Here is a 14,315-nt window from a genome sequence, read left to right as displayed (position 1 = left end):
AGAGCGCCTAACGTTTCAGCACTCTTTGACCAGCTTCCCCCCCACTGCCTAGCTACAAGGGATGGGGCTATTCTAGCCTCTCCCCTTTCACGGCCTCCATCTAATACCTGAGCTCGCTGATTGTGGGCCGAGCTACAGCGGGGACACGCCCCTCGCTGCTTCTCAACTAATCGGAGAGAGCGGGGCGGAGACTTCCGTGTTGGCCCCGCCTCCTAGGCACCGGGCAATTTAGAGCCGCGCGCCCGGCGGGAACGTAAGATGGCGGAGTAGCAACGCGAAGCTTTTAGTACCGAGTCTCTGGGCTGACTTTGGTTCAGGACTTGCAGCAGCAGTGATCGCCGAGCAAAGAGCGCCCGGGGTAGTTGGCCAAGATGCCGAATATCAAAATCTTCAGCGGGAGCTCCCACCAGGACTTGTCCCAGAAAATTGCTGACCGCCTCGGCCTGGAGCTAGGCAAGGTGGTGACTAAGAAATTCAGCAACCAGGAGACCTGGTAAGGGTGCAGTGGGGATCCCGACAGTCTCACCTGTCGGAGCTGCAGGGTGATATGTGGGCGGCGGAGAGTAGGAGGAATGGGGCTGCCGCGTGAGTGCTGAGGGACAGGGCTTTGCGGGGGGGGGGGGGGGGGAGGCTAGTGTGCTCTACAGACTGTTTCCGTTATTTTACCTCTCGCGGTGGGTGAGGGGTGTCACATTGGTTCTCACCGTGGTGGTGGGGTGGAGCCAAGATTGAGCTTGAGGCGAAGCTTCTGGGTTTGAAGGCTAGGGTTGGAGGACCCAGCCTGGGGATAGTGGCTGCCTAAAGCGATGAGAGGGGAAAAACGCCTAGCCTCGGCTGTTGGGACACGTGGCTTTGTCGCTTCGCTGTTGAGCCATCAGACTGGACAAGTTCCTCTTGGACCAGCTTGCGTGGGAGAACGTACTGAGTACTGAGCCCTCCTGGTGTTTCTAGAATCTAAGAAGCAGCTTATCAATTACAAACTAGGTTGGGCTTGTTATTGAGGGAAATTTAACAAGTGCTGAGGGCGCCAAAATTATTACTGAGGACTTCCGTAGGTTGGCAAGTCTTGGCTTTCACAACTTTAGAATCGCATGTTTAGAATCTTAGAGCCATACTTATGTTAAATCTAGTTGATCAGGCAATGATGCATTAACTCTGCATCCTCATTGCATTTTAGCTTGAGCCATCCAGAAAATCTTAGGGAATCTTAATCCTAGAATTCTTGACCTTCCCCAAATGCAGCTACTGATACAGATAATACAAAAGCATATATTTTAATAGTGAAGTCTATCCTGAATGGGTCCACTTCTCTTGCTGCTGTGTGGGAAATTAAGTCAACAGTTTTGAATGTTAAGATAATTGAGGAAAGATAATAATGGAATCAAAGACCTGGATCACATAGTGTCTTGATTTTTTTTCATTGCCTTGCTAATTAAACTTGTCCCCTCCCCCACACACACTTCCACCCTCCTTCACCTTGAGGACATCTTAGAGATAACTTGGTGTGTCTGGGCCTTTCCATATTCCTTCCACCTAAATGTAGAATCCTGTGGTTCTAATAGGCCTACTTTATGTTTTGTTGTTACCTTGTTGATCAAATAAGAGCAGTGTTCACAATCTTAGTCATCTGTTAAGGGGAAAGTTTACACCAAACCTAATGATTAGTTAAATAAGTTAAGATTGTTTTCAGCATGTTTTCCTAAAGGCTTTCATTTCCAATTTTCTTTATTTAAACTTATTACCAAAGTGTAACTCTTGTTATACTTTGTAGAACCTGCTGATAAAAGCATTCATCTGTACTGGACAGCCTCCTTCTGAATGTTTAATTATGCCACTGGTTGTGATGCAAATAATAGTGCAAACATTGATACCATCCATTGATACTAGCCTCTTTTGACTAAGGTATAACCAGGCAATACCTTAGTCAAAAGAGGCTAGTCAAGCTGCTGTCTTTAGCTTTGACCACACCATTATGACTCATGGGCTGTATTAAATAAAGAAGACAAAACATGACCAGACTTTGAAAATGGCAGTATAGCTAGGGGACAGGAATGATTTTAATTTAGAGGATTTTTTTTTGGTTTTTTTTTTTTTTTGGGGGGGGGGTTGGTCCCCTTATAGGACTGTGGTTACTGAATCCTTTTAGTATGCTTATAGGAAAAATACAAAAACTTTATTCACCCTCTGTGTGGTGCAACACACCAGAGCTTGAGACTATATTGGGAGAGGAGAGGGGGTGAGCAATTTATTTTCCAACTGATTGATTTATCTGAGTTTATCAGCAATCTCAATCTTCTTTTATGAAGTGTAAGCTTGATTTCATTTTTAAACAACTGGACAGTAACATGCTTGGATAAAATTAAGCCCACTGTGAAAAGTTGCTGACTGGTTAGGTGTCTTAGTTTCTGGCTTAATCATTAGCTTTTTGGTTCCTTGGATGTTCTGAAATCCTCATCTATTATATAAAAGGCCTGTGGTCATCACACCATCACACCTAAGGATCGATCAGCAGGAGGCTGCAAGCGTGCGGGGTAAGCAGGGCTGCATCTACAGCGAGGCACACATGGGTGGGCAGGGACTTGACTCTGGAGGCATGGGTGAGTTTCTGGGTTCCACCTCCCGCAGCAGTGGTGGCAGCGGTAGCAGTCACGGGACTCTTTCAGGGTCCTGCCGAACCGCAGGACTCTGGGTCTTAGGTCTCGTGTGATTTCATGTGTTGGGCCCCTAGTTGAACATAATCAAGTACTTTGCCTATGGAGCTTTCCCCTCCTAACCAGACTTTGGCTTTTCTGTACTACAGAAATGATAGCTGCAGCCCTGTGTGACTCTTAGAATCTAAAGGTCATAGACAGGGCAGCTCAGTGGGTGCTGTGGTTTATCAGATAGGGAACTGCAGAGCCCATCCTGAAATGAGACTGGAGTTTTGCTATTTTCTGCAGTTTGGCAGAATTTCAGGGGTTGATGCTCTCTTAAGCAGAATGGCTTTTCTTTTGAAGTCAGAATCATCTATTACTGTCCAGTTATTAAAGAAATATGCATATGGTATAGCACACACAAATAGTTAAGAGAGGTTAAAACTTAGGACCTTGACTCAGAGAACCTGGATTTGAATCCTTAGCCTTTTTTTGTCTCCATAATTTGAACTGTAAAGTGGTATCTACCCATAGAATTATTGTGAGGTTTGAAAGAGGACTGAAGTTTTTATGTCTTTGTCCATTCAACACAATAAATGTTGGTAAGAAGGGGTGATGATGTTATTGCGGAAAATGTGAAATATAATATAGAAAAGAATGAGGGGTAAAAAGAAATCCCCCCCAAATTCTGCCATCCAAGACATTTTGATGTATGGCCTTCCAAATGTTTGTATGTGTGTTTATATACTTTTTTCCAAAAATATAAGACACATTATTTTAGCTTTCTTCATTTTGCAGTATATATTTTTTAATATATTTTATTGATTTTTCACAGAGAGGAAGAGAGAGGGATAGAGAGTTAGAAACATCGATGAGAGAGAATCATCGATCAGCTGCCTCTTGCACACCCCCTACTGGGGATGTGCCCGCAACCAAGGTACATGCCCTTGCCCGGAATCAAACCCGGGACACTCTATCCACTGAGCCAAACTGGTCCCGGCCATTTTGCAATATATTTTGAATAGTTTCTCCCCTTAATAATTAGTCTACATGGTTTTATTTTTTCTTTTACTTATCTATTTTAATTTAATAAATATTTATTGTACATATTATTAAAATTGTTTCTCCTCCCCCCCCATAGCTCCCCTCCACCCGGTTTCCATCCCACCCTCTGTCCTTACCTGTCCCCCACTGTCTTCATCCATAGGTGTACCATTTCTGTCCAGGCTCTTCCCGCACCCCCACACCCCTTTCCCCTGATAATTATCAGTCCACTCCCTTTCTATGACCCTGACTCTATTATATTCACCAGTTTATTCTGTTCATCAGATTTTTAATTCACTTGATTTTTAGAATCACTAGTTGATAGATATGTATTTGTTGTTCATAATTTTTATCTTAACTTTTTTCATCTTCCTCTTCTTAAAGAATGCCTTTCAGCATTTCATATAATAATGGTTTGTGGTGATGAACTCCTTTAGCTTTTTCTTATCTGTGACGCTCTTTATCTGACCTTCCATTCTGAATGATAACTTTGCTGGGTAGAGTAATCTTGGTTTTAGTTTCTTGCTATTCATCACTTTAAATATTTCTTGCCATTCCCGTCTGGCCTGCATAGTGTCTGTTGAGAAATCAGCTGACAATCATTTGGGTGCTCCCTTGTAAGTAATTAACTGTTTTTCTCTTGCTGCTTTTAAGATTCTCTCTTTGTCTTTTGCCCTTGGCATTTTAATAATGATGTGTCTTGGTGTGGTTTTCTTTGGATTCCTTTTGTTTGGGGTTCTGTGTGCTTCCTGGACTTGTAAGTCTATTTCTGTCACCAGGTGGGGGACATTTTCTGTCATTATTTCTCAAATAGGTTTTCAGTATCTTGCTCTCTCTCCTCTTCTGGCACCCCCATAAGTCTGATGTTGGTATTCTTGAAGTTGTCCCAGAGGCTTCTTATACTATCTTCAACTTTTTTGGATTCTTTTTTCTTCTTGCTTTCCCAGTTGAGTGTTTTTTGCTTCTTTGTATTTCAAATCTTTGACTTGATTCTTGGGTTCCTAGAGTCTGCTATTGGGTCTCTTTATAATATTTTTCATTTCAGTCAGTGTATGTTTAATTTCTAGTTGGTCCTTTTTCATATCCTCTTGGGTATCACTAAATTTATTGGCCTTTTCTAGGAAATTCTTGAAAAACCTTATAACCGGGGTTTTGAATTCTATATCCAGTTGTTTGTTTTCCTCCATTTTTTTTCATTTGTCTCCGCATTTTTTTCTTGTTTTTTTTTCCTTGTTTTTCTTTAATAACTCTTTATTGTTCATATTATTACAAATGTTCCTCATTTTCCCCCCCTCCTTTGCTCCACCAGGTTCCCATCCCACCCTCTGCCCTTTCCCAACCCCCCATTGTCCTCACCCATAGGTGCACAGTCTATGTTCAGTCTCTTCCCACACCCCCCACTCCCCTTTTCCCTGAGAATCATCAGTTCACTCCCCTTCCATACCTCTGATTCTATTATATTCACCAGTTAATATTGTTCATCAAATTTTTTAATTCCCTTGGTTTTTAGATTCACTTTTTGATAGTTATGTATTTGTTTTTCATAATTTTTATCTTTATTTTCTTCCTCTTTCTAAAGAACCCCCTTCAGCAATTCATATAATTCTGGTTTGGCAGTGATGAACTCCTTTAGCTTTTTTTTATTTGTGAAGCTCTTTATCTGGTCTTCGATTCTGAATGATAGCTTTGCTGGGTAGAGTATTTTTGGCTGTAAGTTCTTGCTATTCATCGCCTTGAATATTTCTTGCCATTCCCGTCTGGCCTGCATGGTTTCTGTTGAGAAATCAGCTGACATTCGTATAGGTGCTCCTTTATAGGTAACTGCCTGCTTTGCTCTTGCTGCTTTTAATATTCTCTCTTTGTCTTTTGCTCTTGGAATTTTAATTATGATGTGTCTTGATGTGGTCCTCTTTGGATTCCTTTTGTTTGGAGTTCTGTGCACTTCCTGGACTTGTAAGTCTAATTCTTTCACCAGGTGGGGGCAGTTTTCTGTCACTATTTCTTTCAGTATGTTTTCGGTATCTTGCTCTCTCTCTTCTTCTGGGATCCCCATAATTCTGATGTTGGTTCGCTTGAAGTTGTCCCAGAGGTTTCTTACATTATCTTCAATTTTCTGGATTCTCTTGTCTTCTTGCTTCTGTGGAGGAGTGTCTTCTGGCTCTTTATGTTCCAAATCTTTGACTTGATTCTTGCGATCTTCCATTCTGTTTTTAGGACTCTATAATATTTTTTATTTCAGACAATGTATTCTTTATTTCTAGTTGATCCCTTATTATTTCTAATTGATCCCTTTTCACATCCGCATAGGTCTCATTTATTTTATCAGCCTTTTCTAGGAAATTCTTGATAAACATTATAAGCGTGGTTTTGAACTCTATATCCAGTCGCTTTTTCCCCCTCCATTTCTTTCGTTTGTGATCTGTTTCCTTGTCTCGGCATTTTCGCAGCTTCCCTGAGTTGGTAGCCTTAAAAGTCTCTGTGTTCATCTTGGATGGGGTGGAGTTTCAGGGTGGAGCCTACAGCCTTGGCTTCCATCAGTCCTGTACTATGAGGCTCCTGAGTCTCAGTGTTCCTCAGTGTCCTTTGGTACTCTCTGCAAGCACCTCTGAGAGAAAGGTGCCCTCGAGTTTCACCCGCTACCCAACAGTCTAGGCTCTCCCCCAATGAGCCCGGAACTGGGGTTCAGTTCTGTTGGAAGTGGGATTGGAAGTAGGGTTCAGAGCAGTCTGGAGCTTTTGTCTCCTTCCCGCTAGGGCAATCCAGCGGCACAGTCAACCCTCCATTTTCTGCATGCAATGTGCTCGCCTCCGGGTCTTCCTTTCACGGCTCCCCTGAGTTTCCGCCTTACAGCCCAGGCTCCCTCTGTATGAGCCTGGGTCCCCGGGGTCTGCCCTAGAACTGGGGTTCAGTGCAGTTGGAATTGGGGCTCAGCACAGTCTGTATCTTTTGTCTCCTTCCCGCTAGGGCAATCTAGCAGCAGAGTCAATAGTCCATTCTCTGAGCGTAATGTACATGCCTCCGGGACTGCCTTTTGCTGCTCCCCTGAGGTTCGGCCTTACAGCCCAGACTCCCTCCTTATGTGTCTGGGTCTCCAGGGTCTCGCCCAGAACTGGGGTTCAGTGCAGTCGGAACTGGAGTTCAGCACAGTCCGGAGCTTTATCTCCTTCCTGCTAGGGAACACCAGCCAGGCACTCCTCTCCAACTCCGTCCTCTCCCCACGCACGCACCACACTGTGTCTCCGTACCTTAGGCTTTTACAGCTCCTCTGATTTTCTTCTGGTTTTCTCTTTCCTTCTCGTTGTAGAATTTACAGTCAGTCGACTTTCCTGTAGTTCTGGGTAATGTCCATTTTGTATTTTAGTTGTATTTTATTGAAATTGTTTTGTGAGGCTGCAGTTAGGTGTTTACCTATGCCGCCATCTTGGTTTCTTCTTGTCTCCGCATTTTTGCTGCTTCCCTGAGTTGGTAGGGAGCTTTGTGTGCTAGGTTTCCTGTATGGCCCAATGTATCAGCCTCCCCAGTTACCTTAGGTGGACACTCTTGGTGCACCTGTTTGTGGTCTGCGTGTACAATCTTGTTGTAGTTAAGTCTTGATTATTGTTGGTATCACTGGGAGGAATTGACCTCCAGGCCAATTGGCTGTATCAGCTGTGTCTACGCTGGGAGAACTTCTGTGCTGGAGACAGCTTCATAGGACCAGACTTACAAAATTGCAAAAGCCTCTGTGCCGAGCTTGGATGGGGTGAAGTCTCAGGGCTGATCAGACAGTTGACTTCCTGTCAGCCCTGCCCTATGAGGCCCCTGGGTCTCAGTGTCCCTTGGTAATCGCTGCAAGCACCTCTGAGAGAAAGCCACCCTCCAGTTTCACCTGTTTCCAGACAGTCCAGTTTCTTCCCCAATGAATCTAGATTCTCAGATTCTCGCCCAAAACTGGAGTTCAGCGCAGTTGGGAGCTTCCTGTTCCCTCCAGCTAGAGAAAGCCAGTGGCACACCCAGCCATCAGTCCTCTCTGTGCGCACTTGTGCACATGCCTCCAGACCTCTGCCTTTCGCGGCTCCCCTGAGTTTCCGCCTGAAAGTCCAGATTAACCCCTTAAGAGCCTTGGTCCCCAGGGGCTCGCCTGGAACTTGGTTCAGTGCAGTCAGGAGCTTCCCACTCCCTCCCTCTAGGGAAAGCCAGAGGCAACCTCAGCAGTCAATTCTCTCTTCATGCATTTGTGCACGCGCCTCCAGACCCCTGCCTGCCATGGCTCCCCCAGTCTCCAAGTCTCCGTATGCCTGTCTCTCTACCTGACAGTCTAGACTCCCCCTGTATGAGCTTGGGTCCACGGGGTTTCAGCCTGAACTGGGGTTCAGTGCAGTCGGGAGCTTCCTTCTCTCTCTCGCCAGAGAAAGCCAGCCAGGCACTGAGCCATCCTTCCTCTCTGCACATGTGTCTCTATACCTCAGCCCTCTGCATCTCTTCTGATTCTTTGTGAGCTTTTCTCTTTCTTTCTAGTTGTAGAATTTCCACTCAGCCAACTTTCCTATGGTTCTGGATGATGTCTGTTCTATCTTTCAGTTGTAGTTTTGAAATTGTTTTGCGAGGTAGCAGTTTAGGTGCTTACCTATGCTGCCATCTTGGTTTCTCTCTAGTCTATATGGTTTTAAAAAACTTTTACTGATTGATTGATTTTTAGAAAGAATGGAAGGGAGGGAGGGGGAGAGAAAGTAAAAGAAACATCAACATGAGAGATATGCAGATTGGTTGCTTTCCACACCTCCCAGGGTCCTTCACCAAAAATCAATGCCTCTCCCTCCCCCCGACCCTTCAATGTGTGGGCTGACACTCTACCTACACTTAACCGGACTTAAACAGATTTTAAACAATATAGCTTGTTTTAGGGTTTTACCATAATTTTAGCTAAACAAGTCCCTATTAGGTATTTCCAATTTTTTTTTTATCTAATGCTTTTAATATGAAAACCATTGAATGTAAATCTTTGACCACTTCTTTTTTTCTCTCTTTTAAAAACATATGTTTTTGTGTGTTTTTTAACCCTCACTGAGGATATTTTTTAATTGATTGTTAGAGAAAGTGGAAGAGAGAGGGAAAAGAGAAATATTGATGTGAAAAAAAAGCACATTGATTAGTTGCTTCTTACACAAGCCTTGACCAGGGCCTAGGCAACCAAGGTATGTGCCCTTTACCCCTTGACTAGAATCAATCCCAGGACCCTTGGGTCCTAAGGCCAATGCTCTATCCACTGAACCAAACCAGCTAGGGCTAAAAAACAACAACAACATGGTTTTATTAATTTTAGAGAAAGAGGAAAGGAAAGGGGTAGAGATATAGAAACATCAATCAGCTGCCTCCTGCATGCTCCCTACTAGGGATGAAACCTTAAATCTGGTCATGTGCCCTGACTAGGAATCAACCTGTTGACCTCTTTTATATATATAAAAATATATATATATATTTTATTGATTTCAGAGAGGAAGGGAGCGGGAGAGAGAAATAGGAACAAATAATGAGAGAGAATCATCGATTGGCCTCCTGCATGCCCCCTACTGGGGATCGAAACACGACCTGGGAATCGAGCCATTACCTCCTGGTTCATAGGTGGACTCTCAACCACTGAGCCAGGCCAGCTGGGCTCTATGACTATTTCTGATTATTTTCTTAGAATAAACTTCTGAAAGGTGAATTACCAGGTTAAAGGTATATACCATTTTTAGGCTTTTGAATGCCTATTGCCAAATTGCCCTCCAGAAAAGTTGGACTAATTTCCACTCTCACCAGTAGTAATAACAATATTAATAATAGTTATTGTATAGTGTGTACTTAAGATATGCTAGTTCCAGTGCTAAGCATTTTGTGCACTTCTTATTTATTTATTTTTAAATATATTTTATTGATTTTTTACAGAGAGGGAGAGGAATAAAGAGTTAGAAACATCCATGATAGAGAAACAACGATCAGCTGTCTCCTGCACGCCCCCCACTGGGGATGTCCCAGCAACCAAGGTACATGCCCTTGGCCGGAATCGAACCTGTGACTCTCAGTCTGCAGGCTGACGCTCTATCCACCAAGCCAAACCAGTTAGGGCCACATCTTTTTCTTCAGAGACATTTCCACCATTGATTTTCTTTCTTTTTTTATTATTATTAAATTATTATCTGTGTACATATCTTACCATTGCTCCCTCCTCCCATACATGCCCTCCCTCCCCAGAGTTTTGTGTCCATTGGTTGTACTTATATGCAGGTATACAAGTCCTTCAGTTGATCTCTTATCTCCCCCAGATCTTCCTAACCTCCCCGCTATAATTTGACAGTCTGCTTGTTGTTTTACCGTCTCTATATCTATCTTTTGGTTCATCAGTTTATAATGTTCTTCATTATCCATAAATGAGTGAGGTCATGTTGTGTTTCTCTTTCATTGATTAGCTTATTTCACTCAGCATGATGTTTTCCAGTTTCATCCAGGTTGCTGCAAATGATAAGAATCCCTCCCTTTTTATGGCAGCATAGTATTCCATTGTGTAGATGTACCATTGTTTTTGGATCCAATCATCTGCTGATGGGCACGTAGGCTGTTTCCAAATCCTAGCTATTGTAAATTGTGCTGCTATGAACATAGGGGTGCACATATCTTTTCTGTTTGGTGTTTTTAGTTTATTGGGATATATTCCTAGGAGTGGGATTACTGGGTCAAATGGGAGTTCCATTTTCAGTTTTTTGAGGAAACTCCATACTGTGTTTTCCACAGTGGTTGCACCAGTCTGTATTCCCACCGGCAGTGCACCAGGGTTCCTCTTTCTCCCCAACCTCACCAACACTTGTCATTTGTTGATTTGTTGATGTTGGCCATTCTGACAGGTGTGAGATGGTACCGCATTGTCGTTTTGATTTGCATCTCTCAGATAATTAGTGACTTTGAGCATGTTTTCATGTGTCTCTTGGCCTTCCTTCTGTCTTCTTTTGAAAACATTCTATTTAAGTCCATTGCCCATTTTTTAATTGGCTCATTTATCTTCCTTTTATTAAGTTGTATAAGCTGTCTGTAGATGTTGGAGATTAAACCGTTATCAGTGATAACATTTGGAAATATGTTCTCCCATACAGTGGGCTTTCTTGTTGTTTTGTTGATGGTTTCTTCTGCTGTAAAAAAACTTTTTATTTTGATGTAGTCCCATTTGTTTATTTTCTCTTTAGCTTCCATTACCTGAGTAGTTACTCTCACTATCCCCATTTTATGAATGAGGGAACTGAGATTTAGAGGTGAAGTAAGTTGCCCAATTCTGGGTATTGTTCTTTAAGTTTTTTTCTGATAAAATATCTCATCTAAATTTTAAAACTTTTATATATACTAAAATTTTTGACTCGATTCTCAACAAACTTTGGTTTATTTAGTTATTCTGGGTAAGCAAAGAGGGGAAAATTCTTAATTTTGGTTGCCTAAATTTTTCCTTAGAACTATATCTTTGGCATAGTTAATTTATGTATTTGGCATATGCCAAAATCTCTGTCTAAATTCTTGAGATTTTTTTAAATACCACCGCATTTTAGATTACTTTATTTTCTCTTTGTGCTTCTTCTTCTTTCTTTTTTTTTTTTAAATATATTTTATTGATTTTTTTTTACAGAGAGGAAGGAAGAGGAATAGATAGTTAGAAAAATCGATGAGAGAGAAACATCGATCAGCTGCCTCCTGCACACATACTACTGGGGATGTGTCTGCAACCAAGGTCCATGCCCTTTACTGGAATTGAACCTGAGACCCTTCAGTCCACGGGCTGATGCTCTATCCACTGAGCCAAACCGGTTAGGGCACTTTGTGTTTAACATCCTGTGTTCTTTGGATGCACTTATATCTGATGTAAAGGAAAGAAAGGCTGAAGGAGAAGCTAGTTTTCTAATTGGATCGACAGTCATCTGGCCTTTTCAGAACAATTGGAAGAAGGATTGATCCAAAGCCATTTGGAAAACAGATCATTAGGTAGAGGGAAACAAAGCATATTATCCTTTAAACTGTTAAACCAGGCCCTGATTGATGTGGCTCATTTGGTTGGAGTGTCATCCTGTATTCCAGGTGGTGGGTTTGATTCCTGGTCAGGGCACATACCCAGGTTGCCGGTTCAATCCCTGGTTAGGATATGTGCGGGAGGTAACTGATTGATGTTTCTCTCTCACATTGATGTTTTTCTCTCACTTCCTCTCTAAAATAAAATAAATTGCTAAACCAGGTCTTTTCACTTGGACCATAGATTTGTGCACCCTAGATTATGTTAAGTGCAAATAGATTTTAGGCACAACTGTTGTACTATCAATCACTACCTAACTTATTAGAGGAAACCATAAAAATAATAAGATTTTTTTTGAGGATTCAATGAACTATTTATTGACCAAGCTGTATAATTTGAGTGTAATTTGTGGGCTTTTTAAGGCTTTATGAAAGTCTGTACCCTATAATACTTTTTAAAATATATATATTTTATTGATTTTTTACAAAGAGGAAGGGAAAGGGATAGAAAGTCAGAAACATCAATGAGAGAGAAACATCGATCAGCTGCTTCTTGCATACCCCCCATTGGGGATGTGCCCACAACCAAGGTACATGTCCTTTACTGGAATCGAACCCGGGACCCTTCAGTCCACAGGTCGATGCTCTATCCACTAGCCAAACCAGTTTCGGCTTTACCCTATAATACTTATGGAGGGAGAGATTGGTCTTGACTAATGAAATTAGAATTATGCATAGTAAAACAAGTCAGTGTCCTTGTTTCTTTGTATCAATTTATTTTGAATATAGTTAAATAACTTTTTCAAGTTATTAGATACATTTCTGGTCATAACATCCTTCTATGCTTAAGGGGAAATTTTAGTCCTTAATTTGGCTTTGAGAAGTGGCTTAACTGTCGGTTGATTATTATCAGATGATATAATGACACAAAAATGGTACTATTATAGAACCCTGTCAGGGTATCTCAGTTGGTTAGAGCATTGTCCACATTCACCAAGGTTGCACGTTTGGTCCCCAGTCAGGGCACATATAAGAATCAACCATGCTCTTTTTGGCAGCACATATATTTAAAAAAAAAAGAATCAACCAATGAAGCATGAATGGATGGAACAACAGAATGATGTTTCTCTCCCCCACCCCAAATCAATCAATTAAAAAAAGGTACTACTACTGCCAAAACCGGTTTTGCTCAGTGGATAGAGTATAAGCCTGGGGACTGAAAGGTCCCAGGTTCGATTCCGGTCAAGGGCATGTACCTTGGTTGCGGGCATATCCCCAGTAGGGGGTGTCCAAGAGGCAGCTGATCGATGATTCTCTCTCATCAATGTCTCTAACTCTCTATCCCTCTCTTCCTCTCTGTAAAAATCAATAAAAATGTATATTTTTTATTTTTTAAAAATATATTTTATTGATTTTTTTTTACAGAGAGGAAGAGAGAGGGATAGAGAGCTAGAAACATCGATGAGAGAGAAACATTGACCAGTCGCCTCCTGCACACACACCCCCACCGGGGATGTGCCCGCAAACCAATGTACATGCCCTTGACTGGAATCGAACCTGGGACCTTACAGTCCTCAGACCGACGCTCTATCCACTGAGCCAAACCGGTTTCAGAAAAAAAAAAAAAAAAAAAAAAAAATATATATATATATATATATATATATATATATATATATATATATATATATTTTTTTTTTTTTTTTTAAAAAGGTACTAGTGATTGTGTTAGGTGATAAGCTGGTGATATTTTAAGAATTAATTTTCAAACCTTATTTGATGTTAGAAAATAATATTTAAAGGAATAATTTTTAAAATGTATTTTTTGTTGATTTCAGAAAGGAAGGGAGAGAGAGAGAGAGAGAGAGAGAGAGAGAGAGAGAGAGAGAGAGAGAAGCATTAATGATGAAAGAGAATCATTGATTGGCTGCTTCCTGCAAGTCCCCTACTGGAGGGAATCAAGCCCACAACCCGAGCATGTGCCCTTGGCCGTAATTGAACCTGAGACCCTTTTTAGTCTGCAGGCCGACACTCTTATCCACTGAGCCAAACTGGCTAGGGCAGGAATCATTTCCATTAAAGCTATGTATTTAGCAAATACTCTCTGATGTTTAAGTTGGCAGTGATAATTTTAATACCTTACCAGCTTTCAAGAAAAGATTTGAAGTGTGTTTCATGATTGTCAGCATACAAAAGGTTCATTAAGTAGATACATCGGAAGCGTTACAGAACTAAGGATGATAATAATTGTGCCAAAAAAGTGGCATAAAAGGATTACAGAAGCTTAGTATTACTTCAACTGTATTCCTTGGCTTTCTGGCAGCCTTAGGGATAAAGGCATATACAATTGATTATGCAGTATTTTAAAAATATATTTTTTATTGATATCAGAGAGGAAGGAAGAGGGAGAAAGAGATAGAAACACCAATGATGAGAGAGAATCATTAATCAGCCACCTCCTACACACCCCCTACTGGGGATCAAGTCTGCAACCCAGGCATGTGCCCTGACTAGGCATCAAACCATGACCTCCTGGTTCATAGGTCGACATTCAGTCACTGAGTCACACTGGCTGGATGATTATGTAATTTTTATTTTCATAAAACTCTTTAGGTACTTCCAGGCAAAAATGTCCAA

At 41.7% G+C, this 14,315-nt stretch overlaps 1 protein-coding gene across 1 annotated transcript in view; it reads left to right on the top strand.

Annotated features, from left to right (window-relative positions):
- The first annotated feature begins 217 nt into the window (after positions 1-217).
- Positions 218-14,315, top strand: part of PRPS1 (phosphoribosyl pyrophosphate synthetase 1) — a 43,006-nt gene continuing 28,908 nt past the window's right edge. The window contains exon 1 of the mRNA XM_084870501.1: positions 218-493. Within this exon, the coding sequence (XP_084726627.1) occupies positions 372-493 (122 nt within the window). The 5' untranslated portion in view covers positions 218-371. The remainder of the gene's footprint in view (positions 494-14,315) is intronic.

This window comes from Pipistrellus hanaki (genome assembly GCF_964339955.1).
Source record: "Pipistrellus hanaki genome assembly, chromosome: X".
NCBI lineage: Eukaryota > Metazoa > Chordata > Mammalia > Chiroptera > Vespertilionidae > Pipistrellus > Pipistrellus hanaki.
The sequence above is the reverse complement of the archived record's forward strand: the minus strand, read 5'-3'. Positions and strand labels throughout refer to the sequence as shown.